Source organism: Dryobates pubescens, chromosome 5 (assembly GCF_014839835.1).
Source record: "Dryobates pubescens isolate bDryPub1 chromosome 5, bDryPub1.pri, whole genome shotgun sequence".
NCBI lineage: Eukaryota > Metazoa > Chordata > Aves > Piciformes > Picidae > Dryobates > Dryobates pubescens.
The window spans coordinates 6,957,102-6,971,822 of record NC_071616.1 but is presented as its reverse complement, the minus strand read 5'-3'; the positions used below and the strand labels follow the sequence as shown (position 1 = coordinate 6,971,822).

At 47.7% G+C, this 14,721-nt stretch overlaps 1 protein-coding gene across 1 annotated transcript in view; it reads right to left on the bottom strand.

Moving 5' to 3' along the window:
* Window positions 1-14,721, bottom strand: part of MAPKBP1 (mitogen-activated protein kinase binding protein 1) — a 119,205-nt gene that overhangs the window by 51,359 nt on the left and 53,125 nt on the right. The window contains exons 4-5 of the mRNA XM_054161510.1: window positions 3,186-3,248; window positions 2,546-2,603 (exon numbers count right to left, since the gene is read on the bottom strand). Of these exons, the coding sequence (XP_054017485.1) occupies window positions 2,546-2,603; window positions 3,186-3,248 (121 nt within the window). The remainder of the gene's footprint in view (window positions 1-2,545; window positions 2,604-3,185; window positions 3,249-14,721) is intronic.

Here is a 14,721-nt window from a genome sequence, read left to right as displayed (position 1 = left end):
GGAGAGGCAAGTCTGATCACAAGGAGAAGTCAAAGCTTTACAAAAGTCAGAATTGTGGTGCATGTTTCATTTGTCTGCTCAAAAGTTTTGCCAAGCAGCTGCTTGTGGCCTAGAAAAAGGCTGTGGTCAGATTTTACTGCAGTTGGAACAGTTCTTCCTTCAGCAAGGCAGAGCTCAGGTCTCGAGACGGCTGGCAATGAGCTGAATCAGCAGCTCTCCAAACTAATTGTTTACATACACACACAACTGTATTTCTGAGCATCTTAGCATACATCTCAAGACCTCAGCAAATGTAGGTGATACTCCACCATTTAAGAAATGCTCATCAAAAGTGAGCTCTGTGCAATCATAGAATCAATAAGGTTGGAGGAAATCTCAAGGATCATCAAGTCCAACCTATCACCTAACACCTCACGACTACTAAACCATGGCACCAAGTGCCACGTCCAATCCCCTCTTGAACACCTCCAGGGATGGGGACTCCAACACCTCCCTGGGCAGCACATTCCAATGGCTAACAACTCGCTCAGTGAAGAACTTTCTCCTCACCTCCAGCTTAAACCTCCCCTGGTGCAGCTTGAGACTGTCTCCTCTTGTTCTGGTGCTGGTTGCCTGGGAGAAGAGACCAAACCCCACCTGGCTACAACCTCCCTTCAGGTAGTTGTAGAGAGCAATAAGGTCTCTCCTAAGCCTTCTCTTCTCCAGGCTAAACAATCCCAGCTCCCTCAGCCTCTCCTCACAGGGCTGTGCTCAAGGCCTCTCACCAGCCTCGTTGCCCTTCTCTGGACACGTTCAAGAGTCTCAATGTCCTTCTTAAATCACCAGGGATGAGGAATCCATACCTCCAAGCACAGAAAGAAAAATAAAAGTTAAACATTTATTTTCTGCTGGACTTGAAACATAGAAAAGACCTTTAATAATCTGGTGGCCACAGACTAACCTCCTTGCTCTCCTTCCCGAAAAGCCAACTGTGCAGAAAACTGAAGTGTTACTAGGCAGAGCTAGCATGAGGCTGCTAAAAGTGAGCTTGACAAAGTGAACTTGGAAAGTATTTCCCTCTGGGACAGAGGGTGAACTAAGCCCAGGCTGCTGACACCGGTAGGGGACACTGCTAGCCTAAGTAATAACTCAAACGTCAGCACGTGGGAGGATACCAAAGACAGAATGGTTTCACAACAGGGCAAGAGGAGACATGTTTAGCAACCAGGCCAAAAAAATACCCAAAAAGAACTTTCAAGTATAACTGGAAAGCCTTTTTTTTTTTTTTTTGTTATTTCCTTTTTAAAACTCAATTTGTCATTTATCCCAATGAAGTTTCCAACTGAAGACTTTGAGCTGTTAGGAAGAAAACTACACCCTTCATTTTTCACCACTTTGCCCACATGAGACAAACACAGCATCAGAGATTGGGGGGAAAAAAACCTAAATAAAAAGGGAAAAGAAGGCATCAGCCATCAGAAATTAACAACAGGGACAAATATATGTATTATATTATTATTCTAATATAAAGGGGGGTTTGTTACATTAAGAAGTCTAGGGTTACATTAAGAAGTCCAGAGCTACATTAAACCAAATTACAGCTATAAACCCTCATGTTTTCACTAAAAGTTTAATAACAATGCTTCCTGATGCTCTGATGGAAAAATTGTGCTCACTCTTTTCTGTGTCGAGGTAGCCTCCATCCCCAAACTCCTTTGTTTCTATCCTTGGCCTAATCCATGCAGGATTCAGGTCCAGCTTGGGAACCACCCAGTGAACATGACAGCTGCCATGAGACCTCTGGAGTGAACAGCCTCCACCCTGGCAGCTCCAACACAGGCCTGGGACATACTTCTCTGTGGCTGAGGCTCAGAAGGGGACCTGCTTCACACATGCTCCCACCCCTACGTCTTACAGAGGCACAGAAGCTAGTGGTAAATAACCATTAATCACACATAAGAACAAACTGAGCTCAACCATATGGTGCACAGTCAGCATTTGTGTGGATTTCCAGCACCAAGCAATTCCAGCCTCACGACACAGCCTGTGTCTTGAACTTCTAAGGCAGAACAGACATGCAGCGCAGTCCCCCTTGGGCACGTTTGGAAAGAGGAAGCTATTGTCGCCCCCAGCCAGACACACAATGCCAAACCACAGGCACCAGCATCTTCTGTCACTATTCCTAAAGCTCCACTCCACATGCACTTTTCACTTTTTCCACAGCACTGTTACTGGCTTCAGTTACATCCTGAAATCCTAAAGGGACAATGTTAAACTCAGACCAAGGTTAAGGACCACCCAAGTACTCTTCATTGATGCTAGAGTACAGCCCTGCTGTGTACTCTTCCACTTGTTTTCACTCTACCTTCCTTCCACCCATAGATGCCACCCTAGACAATCCATCTGCCAACAGGAGCACCCAGAGCCACTCATAACCCAGCAGGTCCACCCAGAGATGAATACTGAAATACATTTGTCTGTCAAGGCAGTTCGCTGGCTGGTTTCTCCTAACACCCTCTGCTCTGCTTCCAAAGGCAGTGGATAAGGTGTGGCCTCTCACACTTACCTCTCCTGTAACCAAATATTTTCCATCTGGAGAGAAAGCAAGTGCTGTAATTGTTTTCCTACAACAGAGAAAATGGCACTAAGAAACATTTCCAACATGTGATTTCATTTCAATACGTCATGACTGGGGAGTAGGTTGAGACAAACTGGAAGGAGGCTAAAATTACACACAAGAGGCTGACACAATGGGTTTGCTTTACCAGAGATCTACCACTTGCTGTGGGGATTCCCTGCTGCCTGAGTTTCAAGCAGCATGCCTACAGCACCAGGAAAGCTCCAAAAGCTCACTCTTGTGCCTTTATTCAGATGAAGGACCACGTCCCAGTCCCGGCCTCAATAAAGGGGTTAGGGTTTTAGGTGAAGACAAAAAAGTCAGACACCATGAAGTGAGATTTCCTCCATGTCATGCCTATTAGCAGCTCCTCCCGAGGCCACAATGTTTCAGTGGTGGTACCTCAGCAGCAGTAGCACCTCACTAGAAGCAGCTGGAGTCAAACCAGCAGGCAGCCTCTCCCCCAGGCAGCTCTCACTAAGGGGATTTAGCCTGGAGCAATGGCAGGTCTTGCACTTCACTCAAGCCATTAAAACACTTGAATTCACCTCCCACAGAAAAAGCAAGCCCAGTGTAAAGCTTCACTCACCTGGAACTGTTTAGAATATGGTGTTGCTTGTTTTTTCTAGGGTTGAACAGCACAACAACACACCTAGATGGGGGAAACAGAACAGAAAAGAGTTGATTGTCACCACATGTATGCTTCCTGGCAGAGTAGCAGCAAAAACAGCCCCAAAGAGCTGTTTCACCCCCTAATCTCACAGTCTGAGCTGGAGTTAACCAGAAATCACCAAGAAAAACAGCAGCCCAGAGGGGGATCAAAGTCTCTTCCATATTGAGGAGTACCATGTGGTAGTACTATAAATAATTACCTTTCTAGCATCCAGGAGCCATGAGTCTCAAGTTGCCCAAGCTGGACAGAAAAGTGACCATGAAGGTTTGTACAACAGCCCTAATGGATTATGTGCCCTGCCATGAAAGTGACCCTGTGTCCTGGGCACCAAACCAGCATGTCTACAACAGAGTAAGGCAGTCAGGAAGAAAGAAAGAAGGGAGCCTTCAGTAAAGGTCTGGAGGAATGGAAGGAGGAGAGACATAGGGGCCAAATTTCTGTGCCTGGTCCTAACACTAGGCAGGACAGAAACTATTCTGCACAAGTGGCTGGCCAATTGAGAAATGAGACACAAGGTGCCAAAAACTATTGACCCAAGGGATGTATATGAATAAATTACTTGTTCAGGGGACTTCCAAGATGAACTGCAAAAGCAGGCAGCAGTAAACTCCTGCTTTAGTACTGCAATATAATCTCCACTGGGAGCAAAGCAATCGCTGATTGAAAGGGGAGGGAAGGAAAAGAGACCCCACTTCCCTACTCATCTTGCCCATAGCACATTGCCTTGGTGCCTCAGCCCACCATGACCAGTCTCAGGTACTGGAGCCCTCCTCACCCGGCACACAGTTTTTAAATCCTCACTTAACAGCAGTTGTCTCACAGCAGAGAGCAGCAGGGACCAGTAACAGAAAGCACATGGCCCTTACCGCCTCCTCCCAGAAGTGTAACGGTTGAGTAAGAGGAGGCAGAACAGCAGTTGCTCTGATGACCTTGTGCCCTAACTCTCACTTCACCTCTGAAATAGAAACTGTGCTTTTCACCAGTCCCTCTGCTCCTACAGGGCTTGGTGAGTCCCAGCTCCTCCTTCGCTGCAGTGCCAGGGGAGCACTGTGGGAGTCTCCTGCTCCACTGCCGGCAGCCTTTGCCACGCTGGGGACTTCACTCACATCACCGGTGCTAAGAGGCTTGCCTGCAACGTGTGCCGGGCTACAGATGTCAGTCAGGGGGAGAAATGCACAGGACAGAGAAGCAGAGAAGTTGGCCTGAAGCAGCCAAGCAAAAAGGTGAAAGCTGAGGCATCAGAGAAGCCCACTGCAGACCTCACCCACATTTCGAGACAGGCAGTGCACACTCACGCACGGGGCTGAGCACACCCCGGCACCGTGCTGCACAGGACAAGTGCTGTGTCTTACAGGCTTTTCTCCACATCCCCCAGCAGCTGGCAGGGCTGGCAGGGCTGGCAGGGCTAGCAGGGCTAGCAGTGTTACAGGCACAGCTGAGGCTTGACAGGGGCCTGTGGTGCCTCTGGTATCTCCTCTCCTAGGGCAGACAGCTGACATTTCCCTTGGTCTGACCAGGCTACCCTGCTAGCAGCAGTGTAAATTTTGAAGTGAAAAGAGAGCAGAAAGGGAGGACTGACACATCAAGACCTTGAGCTCAGCTTGGCAGAAGATGTCATGCTCCAGAAGCTCAAGGAGGACACCATCAGATGGTACCATAGCATTACCCTCCCAAGCACCAACCATTCACAAGGTACATCTCTCCCTCTTTAGACTACTCCTCTCCACCCAAGCCATTTCATCTACTCTTTTCCACTCATGCCCTACTCTGAAGGCCACAGCAATAAAAGCACCAAACTCTCTTGATAGTTAAGGCAGAGAGCTGTGGTTGGAGAGGTTAACTTGTGGAGGAGTAGGGAAAGCAAATAACCAGTTTGCTCTGACTGGGATTGATCCTGCTGCACTTTTTACTCTGGGCAACCAATCCAGAGAGTTTTAAGTCAAAGCTATGCTACATATTTCTTAGGGATTAGTGTAAAGAAGCAGGTGGCTTGTGATACATTAACAAGTCAGGGGAGGTTAAGCCTTGCAAATCATGAGATATGAAATAGGAAGTTAGCAGATGTGAAAATCGATCTAATCCCAAGCCTTCAGCTAGCCAGAAAAGCAAAGCAAAACTCCATTATGTGGAGCTGGACAGGGTTAAAGGACCAAAATCCTGCTGAGTTGTGACAGTGATGAATTGTGCTCAAAACAAGCTTCAAAAAAACAGGAAGAATGAAGGAAAGACACAAAATCCTGGTACAGATTTCCTATGCAGCTCTTAAATCTACATTTCTGTTGTACTGTGAGGAACTGCAGAAAAACAGGACTTCAAACAACAGTCTGAAAAAACACAGGAAAGATCCAAAATACAAACCATGGTCTTCAAACCAGGCAAGCAAACAAACCACTTCCTAGAATAGTACAGTGAACCACTAAGGTCCAGGGCTTTGCCATTAACTTACACAAGAGAGCCTTTGGTCACTTAAAATCAGGAATTCAGCGTAGCTGCTCTTTGGAGCGGGTTGTCCACCAGCCGGCTTTCTCTCCCCTTCCCAGCACCTGGCTGAGTCCAGAACCCACAGTGAAGGTAAAAGCCACCCAGCACTCACACAGGGCCAACCAACAAACCACTTCAAGAGTAACTACACAGCTTCAGTTTAGGAAGGACATTGACTTGCTGGAACGTGTCCAGAGAAGGGCAACAAAGTTGGTGAGGGGTTTGGAACACAAGCCCCATGAGGAGAGGCTGAGGGAGCTGGGGTTGCTTAGCCTGGAGAAGAGGAGGCTCAGGGGTGACCTTATTGCTCTCTACCTGAAGGGAGGTTGTAGACAGGTGGGGGTTGGTCTCTTCTCTCAGGAAACCAGCACCAGAACAAGAGGACACAGTCTCAAGCTGCACCAGGGGAGGTTTAGGCTGGAGGTTAGGAAGAAAGCCCATTGGAATGGGCTGCCTGGGGAGGTGGTGGAGTCACCATCACTGGAGATGTTCAGGAGGAGACTTGATAGGGTGCTTGGTTGCATGGTTGCATGGTTTAGTTGATTAGATGGTGTTGGATGATAGGTTGGACACAATGATCTTGAAGGTCTCTTCCAGCCTGGTTAATTCTATTCTATTCTATTCTATTCTATTCTATTCTATTCTATTCTATTCTATTCTAGTGCCAGAGCAGCTGTGACAAACATGGATATTTTAACTTTGCCTTGCTCAGTTCACTGAGTTTGACCCCATCATTGATAAACTCTACTGGGGGTGCAGGGAATAAATCACAATATTCTTACTGCTCAGCAAGCAACCACTTATGCTACAAGAAGGTAATTTTTAACTCATGGACTCAGTCAAACAAGATTGTACAGTGCCACATTGAATTGTAAGCTAATAACTAACTTAACTTGCTAATTGGTTATGCCAATAAAGGCATTGAGTCATGATAAACCAGTCTTCCAAACTTGGTTTCTTAAATTAGCTGCTACCCAACAAGAGCTACCCCACTGCTATGCTGATTTCCATCCCTCTCTTGTCTGCCATATACAGGGGTCAACAAGGACTCCAGCCAACTCCAAGGACACCTTATTCAGCAAGAAGGCAAGCCACCCACCAGTCTTACAGCAGGACACAGATACTGTTCTGAAAGCATCCAGCTTTGAAAACTAGCTCACTCTCAAAATGCTTGGGAAGATTTCTAGTCCACTGCATGCTAAAGAGCAGAAATTAACCATTTATAGCACTCTGATTTGTTCTGAGTGTTCAGGGTGGCCTCAATTGCCTGCTCAGACACTCACAGCACAGCTAACTGTGGCACCAGAGCTGCTCATCCACCTCACATAGCCAGAAGGTTGTTCCCCAGCACAACCTGCAGCAGCTCTCCATACAAGGTAGCTCACAGTTCATTAATAATCTGGATGTGCTCCATTTTAGCAAAGGAAATTGGTCTAGCAAAATAAAGGGAATGGGGACACTGCATGTTCAGATTGCTGACCTACCTGCTCCTCCACACTACCTCCAAGTCTGGTAAGGCTACCAAGCCCTCAGGAGACTCAGAAGGATCTACTCCTGTTTCTGCTGGCTTTAATCTTACAGCAGTTAAAATACTAAAACTATTACCATGGAAAATTAATTGCATACAAGAGCATACACCCATCTATCCATCCTCCACCTTTACCTGATCCTCTAGAAGACTGCATTCAGTATTTTACAGCCAGAGGGATGGAAAGGATGCAAGGGAAGACAGCAATGACCTCTTTGTTCCTAGCTTCCAACTGTGGATGTAAACCAAGCAAAGTACTTTGAACCTACACTTCTGTAATGGCCACATCACCTCTCCCACCCACTCCAACCCTTTCCTAAAGTGGAGCTTTCAAAAGAAATTCAAGTTCTCAAGACACCTTTATCTGAAGAGACCTTTTAAAATAGAATAGAATAGAATAGAATAGAATAGAATAGACCAGACCAGGTTGGAAGAGACCTTCAAGATCATCATGTCCAACCCATCAACCAATCCAACCCACCTAAACAACTAAACCATGGCACCAAGCACCCCATCAAGTCTGCTCCTGAACACCTCCAACGATGGTGACTCCACCACCTCCCCAGGCAGCCCATTCCAATGGGCAATCACTCTCTCTGTTAGTGTCAATATGAGAACTAAGACTAGCACTATCAGCACCTCACACAGGACTTAGAGAGAAACGCTGACCCTGGTGCACACTTGCTGTTTAGAAGGTCAGCGTTGTTAACACCCTTGTTTCAGCACAAACCCTACCTCCTCTGCAGCTGCAGGCAGGGCTTGATGACCACAGCACCTTTATAATCCACAAGCACATTCTGATTTCCAAGATATTTATAGAAACTATTGACTCCTGTATGGATTTCTGCTGTAGAAACCATCCATCGCCAGCCGAGATCAAGTGTCCTGTTTGTTTGCGTGCTGGTTTCTGCAGAGGCCGTTGGCAATGGCACACATAGTTAAAGGTGTTATTTCTAGGTCTGTGATGCCACTCCACAACCTTGAAGAACACCTTCATGGTGCAGGAAGGTTTTAAAAACAACTTGGCTGTGGAACTTCTCTCAGTTCTCTTTGGTGTAGCACATTCTGATAACCTCAAACACAAGGGAAGGACGGAATCAGCTCTCACAGCATGGCCTAAGGTTTTTCACAGTATCACAGTGTAACTAAGGTTGGAAGAGACCTCGAGGATCATCGAGTCCAACCTGTCACCACAGACCTCATGACTAGACCATGGCACCAAGTGCCACATCCAATCCCCTCTTGAACACCTCCAGGGATGGGGACTCCACCACCTCCCTGGGCAGCCCATTCCAATGACGAACGACTCGCTCAGTGAAGAACTTTCTCCTCACCTTGAGTCTAAACTTCCCCTAGCGCAGCTTGAGACTGTGTCCCCTTGTTCTGGTGCTGGTTGCTAGAGAGAAGAGACCAACCCCTTCCTGGCTACAACCACCGTTCAGGTAGTTGTAGAGAGCAATGAGGTCACCCCTGAGCCTCCTCTTCTCCAGGCTAAACAATCCCAGCTCCCTCAGCCTCTCCTCACAGGGCTGTGCTCAAGGCCTCTCACCAGCCTCATTGCCCTTCTCTGGACACATTCAAGTGTCTCAATGTCCTTCTTAAACTGAGGGGCCCAGAACTGGACACAGGACTCAAGGTGCGGTGAAGACAACCTTCATCAGGGAGCCCACTTGGGTCAGCCACAGCCAGAAAGTGGTGAAAGGTTCCTTACAGAGCTTTCCAGACTTCCATGGTTGCACAACTGTGCACCATCTATGCAGATTCAAAGGAGTTTGAGATCCAGAAATGTCTCTACAACTACCTGAAAGGAGGCTGTAGCCAGGTGGGGGTTGGTCTCTTTTCTCAGGCAACCAGCACCAGAACAAGAGGACACAGTCTCAAGCTGCACCAGGGGAAGTTTGGGCTCAAGGTCAGGAGAAAGTTCTTCACAGAATGAGTTATTGGCCATTGGAATGTGCTGCTCAGGGAGGTGGTAGAGTCACTGTCCCTGGAGGTGTTCAAGAGGGGACTGGATGTGGCACTTGAAGCCATGGTTTAATTAGTCATGAGGTGTTGGGTGATAGGTTGAACTTGATGATCTCTGAGGTCTTTTCCAACCTTATTGATTCTATGAAACACTTAACTATGAAAAAGCAGTGCTGTTTCAAAGGAGGGGGAGGAGAAGGGAGTGTCAGAGCTGTTTCCATTGGCTTCAGGAAAAGTGAAAAGAAAAAAAAATTAAATTAAAAAGAAGAATATTTTATACACACACACACACACACATATACAAAAAGCAATTTCTCCAAACTAAATATAGGAGCAGGAATGGAGAGGAATTGAGCATCAGTGTCACACTGACATGTGCATGGCTGCATTCCCAGGCAACCAGCACCAGAACAAGAGGACACAGTCTCAAATTGCACCACAGGAGGTTTAGGCTCGAGGTGAGGAGAAAGCTCTTCACAGAAAGAGTAGCTGGCCATTGGAATGTGCTGCCCAGGGAGGTGGTGGAGTCACCGTCCCTGGAGGTGTTCAAGAGGGGATTGGACGTGGCACTTGGTGCCATGGTTTAGTAGTCATGAAGTCTTGGGTGACAGGTTGCACTTGATGATCTCTCAGGTCTTTTCCAACCTTATTGATTCTATGATTCTGTGAAGTATCTGACTCACTAAGCAGCAGTGGATCACTCCACAAACACACACACCCCACCTTTACTTTTGCCTTTTCTTCTCCTGCTCTTAGTAAAATCCTAGTTCCTGGGCATTTTGCTCTTCTCATTGCTCTCTTGTTTCCATGTACATCCCCCTGGTTTCAGCTGCCTTCCTCCAGCCACCTCCTTCCTCAACAAGCTAACAAAAACCAGATTTCTGCAGAAATCAGTTTTCCTCTTTCCTTCCTCTGCAGGCCACCTCCCCTCCAGAGGGCTTGGGAAAACGGGAAGCCCGTGGCAGCGTTCCTTTCAAGTTATCCATCATCTCAGCACTGCCCTAGCTTGTGAGAAGCAGAGCTCATAGGTCAAGCCCTCCTCTCCTAAATGCATGCACCCCATGCTATAAATGAATGGAATGGAATGGAATGGAATGGAATGGAATGGAATGGAATGGAATGGAATGGAATGGACCGGAATGGAATGGAAAAGACCTTCAAGATCATCAAGTCCAACCTAGCACTAAACACTATCTAATCAAATAAACCTTGGTGCCAAGTGCCTCATCCAGTCTCTTCTTAAACACCTCCAATGGGGTCTCCTTGCTTCCCTAAAAAGAGGCCACAGCAATGATCCAGATGTTGAGGTCTGCAAGGGTCCTAAGCCTTTCTCTGTGAGCTGTTTGGAAAGAATTTATGCAAATGGCTGTTCCCCTTGCTTTTCCTTCACTCTGGGCTGAAGGGTCCTCCATGGTGATGGTGCAGGAGTTGGTTTAGAATAGAATAGAACAGAATTAACCAGGTTGGAAAAGACCTTCAAGATCATCGAGTCCAACCTATCACCCAACACCATCTAATCAATTAAACCATGGCACCAAGCACCCCATCCAGTCTCTTCTTAAACACTTCAGTGATGGTGACTCCACCACCTCCCTGGGCAGCACATTCCAACAGCCAATCACTCTTTCTGTGAAGAACTTCCTCCTAACCTCCAGCCTAAACCTCCCCTGGCACAGCCTGAGACTGTGTCCTCTTGTTCTGGTGCTGGTTGCCTGGGAGAAGAGACCAACCTCCTCCTGGCTACAACCTCCCTTCAGGTAGTTGTAGAGAGCAATAAGGTCACCCCTGAGTCTTCTCTTCTTCAGGCTAAGCAACCCCAGCTCCCTCAGCCTCTCCTCAGAGGGCTTGTGCTCCAAATCCCTGCCCAGCTTTGGTGCCCTTCTCTGGACACACTCCAGCAACTCAGCATCTTTCCTGAACTGAGATGTTGTGTGGAGGAAAAAGACCTCCATTAAGACATCAACACAAACGTTTGCTTTCTTTTGCCCCCACAATCCATCCCTTTCATGCTGCTGCAAGAATAAATGAAAAGAGAGAGCAGTCCCATCCCTTAAAGTCAGTCCATTTCTCAATTTCTGGCTCACACTCTGCTCTCTCCGCGCCCCCCCCGTCCCCCTCCCCCCCAAGCTGTTCAAATGAGAGCAGAATAGCTTCCTACACACTGAATGTATGAAAAAATGTTTAAAAAGGAGAAAAAAGAAAAAAAAAAGACATTGATAAGGACAAAATCTTTTCTTGCACTGCACTGGTTGCCAAGGGAAGCTTGCTGAGAGCGAAGCAGTGTCTACAAAAGCTGGTGTTAATTTTCTCTGTGGCAACTCCTCCTGCCAAAAAGCTCCTTTAACTCCCAGCCAGTTCTGGGAGCGGGCTAACGGCGAGGGGAGAGGATGTGCACGCTGCCTATGTAACTGAATAAGTATTTTCATCCAAGCCTGATTAATGAAATGCAGGCTGAGAAGAAAGATGTGACTGTTGAGAGGTTAAGATCTGGGTGTCACTGCCTGAGCAGAAAAGCCTTCGGAGCTTCCTGCACCACAGCACAACCAAGACAACTAGAAGGGTGAGAGTGGGAGATGTGCAGCTACATTCATGCTTCAGACACCAGCTCAGGATTATGAAAGAGGGCCAATGGCATCCTGGCCTGCATCAGGAACAGTGTGGCCAGTAGGAGCAGGGAGGTCATTCTGCCCCTGTATGCTGCACAAGTTAGGCCACACCTTGAGTTCTGTGTCCAGTTCTGGGCCACCCAGTTTAGGAAGGATGTTGACTTGCTGGAGTGTGTCCAGAGAAGGGCAACAAAGTTGGTGAGGGGTTTGGAACACAAGCCCTATGAGGAGAGGCTGAGGGAGCTGGGATTGTTCAGCCTGGAGAAGAGGAGCCTCAGGGGTGACCTTATTGCTCTCTACAACTACCTGAAGGGAGGTTGTAGCCAGGTGGGGGTTGGTCTCTTCTCCCAGGCAGCCAGCACCAGAACAAGAGGACACAGTCTCAGGCTGCACCAGGGGAGGTTTAGACTCGAGGTGAGGAAGAAATTCTTCATAGAGAGAGTGATTGGCCCATTGGAATGTGCTGCCCAGGGAGGTGGTGGAGTCACCATCATTGGAGGTGTTCAGGAGGAGACTTGATGGGGTGCTTGGTGCCATGGTTTAGTTGATTAGGTGGGTTGGATTGGTTGATAGGTTGGACATGATGATCTTGAAGGTCTCTTCCAATCTGGTCTATTCTATTCTATTCTATTCTAAAGCTGCAAATGCTGAATGAGGAACTCACTGTGAAAAATAATCAATATGTTTAATGTGTTGCTAGGCTAACAGAGACGAATTTCTGCTTGCCAACCAGGAACATGCTCTGTTTAAAAGGCTGTGGCACCCCGAACCTCCAGGAGCGGGAGCTCAAAGGCACCGTAGAATAGGCTCTGCTCCAAGAAAACACAGCCACACCAGGCCAAACTTGACTCCAGAAGCCCAGGCCTAGGGATGAACTGGGCAGACTTTAGACTCTTACCCAGATTATTCTCCTAGCCTAGAAATTTGACATTCTGAGAGATCCTAAGCCAGTGGACACCCACACACAAGAAGAGGGAGAGCGGCCCAGTAAATAGAGTTTATAAGAAGGCAGAGTAGAACTGGCAAGAAGGATTTGCAGAGATAATCCCCACCAGCTTCCCCACCATCACCATTTCAGGCTATTGAATTCACATCATCCACATTTCTTTGGCTGATAGGGCAGACATGCCCAGCAGGAGGGAACACAAGATGAAGGAGCCAAGCAGCCTCTCTGTCTCTGCCCAGTGTCACTTGCTTTGCGTAACCACAGGACAGTGCTCTGATTACTCTCCTCAGCTGAAGTAGGGTAACACCAGCAACAGCTCCCTTCCCATTCAGTCTTCAGTGGACTGAGGGAAAAGAGCAAACCATGCAAGAGAATAAATACTACATCCCCAAACGTGGGAACCTCAAAATGCCCACACCCAAAAACCCCACCAGTGCCTACGTGATCTGATGACAACCAGACCTCTCCTCACGACCTGGTGAGGATGCTGCCAGTGTGGTTTGTGCCTGCCTACACACAGGCTCTGCTGCAAATGAGGGGACAGGGCCCAAGAAGCTCCCCTGCAGTTCCTGCCCTTCACAGGGCCAACACTAGCTTCCACCAGCAGCTCTCAACAGCCACTTTACACCTGCCAGACTATATCTTTAAAACCACCAGCCACATATCCAACCTCAGGCTGTGGATGGCAGGGAACAGACACCCAAAGCACTTCAAAAAGACTTGAAAAACCCCAACCCATAAATGGATTAAAAGATCCAATAAAGAGCACAGATTGTGACTGTACACTGACTGGCCCACACCTCTCTTCTTGCATACTCAGACACCACTGAAGTTTAGGCTTTACCAGGTAGAGAGGAGAAGCTCTGCAGAAGCCCTCCTGCCACAGTGCAAGGGCACTCTTTGCTCACAAGAACTGGCTGCAGTGATTTCTAGTGGGTCCAGTTGATCTCACTGCAACATCTCCTTGCTTCCCTGGAACTATCATATATGGAAAACTCCATCTCAGCACAGAAACCTCCAGCACTAGGTTATTTCAAGGTCTCTTTTTAAAGGAGCCAAGCAGAAGAGGGAGAAGGAGGAGTTTTTAAACCAGCAACTCTTCTGACACAGGACAAACATAAGGCAGTGATGATTCAGAAAAAAAAAAAATCAGACTCCATACTTTGCACAAAATGGATGCAGGGACAAAACACAGCTCAGGTCCTGACTCCCTGCAGGAAAGTTGCACACAACTCCACAGCAGCCATGCTGGAGCCAGAGGCACAGCAATAGTGCCCTTGGGAGAGTGAGGGTTGCACAGAGCTGCTTGATGAGGAGGCAGAGGTTGTGCCAGACAGAGATTGTGAAAGACTTGGGCAAGAGGGAGTGTGGGGAAAGCAGAGGGGAGGAACAGGCTCAGAGGAAAACCACAGAATTCAAACCAGCTAACCAACTGGGAATTAGTACAGTTGCGAGGAAGATGAAAATGATTCCAGTTAATTGCTATGGCTCACGGCTGCCTAGTCACCACTGATTCAGCAGGAACTTCACCTTCAAAAAAACCCTCATTCCCTGCAACACTCCAAGGCCAGGAAAGGAAAAAAAAACCTCATGGATGAGAAAACAGGGATAAAAGTCTGCCCCAGCAGACTGGGAACAGGCCATCTCCTCTGCCTTGTGAAACATCCCATCTCTCCTCCAGCCCGCAGCAAAGGTAGGTGGAACAGCAAAGCCAGGCAAAGCAGCAGCTGCACATACACACTGTCTGACAAGCTTCAAAGGACACAAGGCACTGATGCCAAATGCATGTGCACACACTTACATGTGTGCAGGTGTATATATGGGGGGGGGTAGGGGGGGGTGTAGGTACACACACACACATGCATACACATGGCCCCTGGCTGACTAACACACACACACATGCACAGAGTCCACATTCCTCTCTCC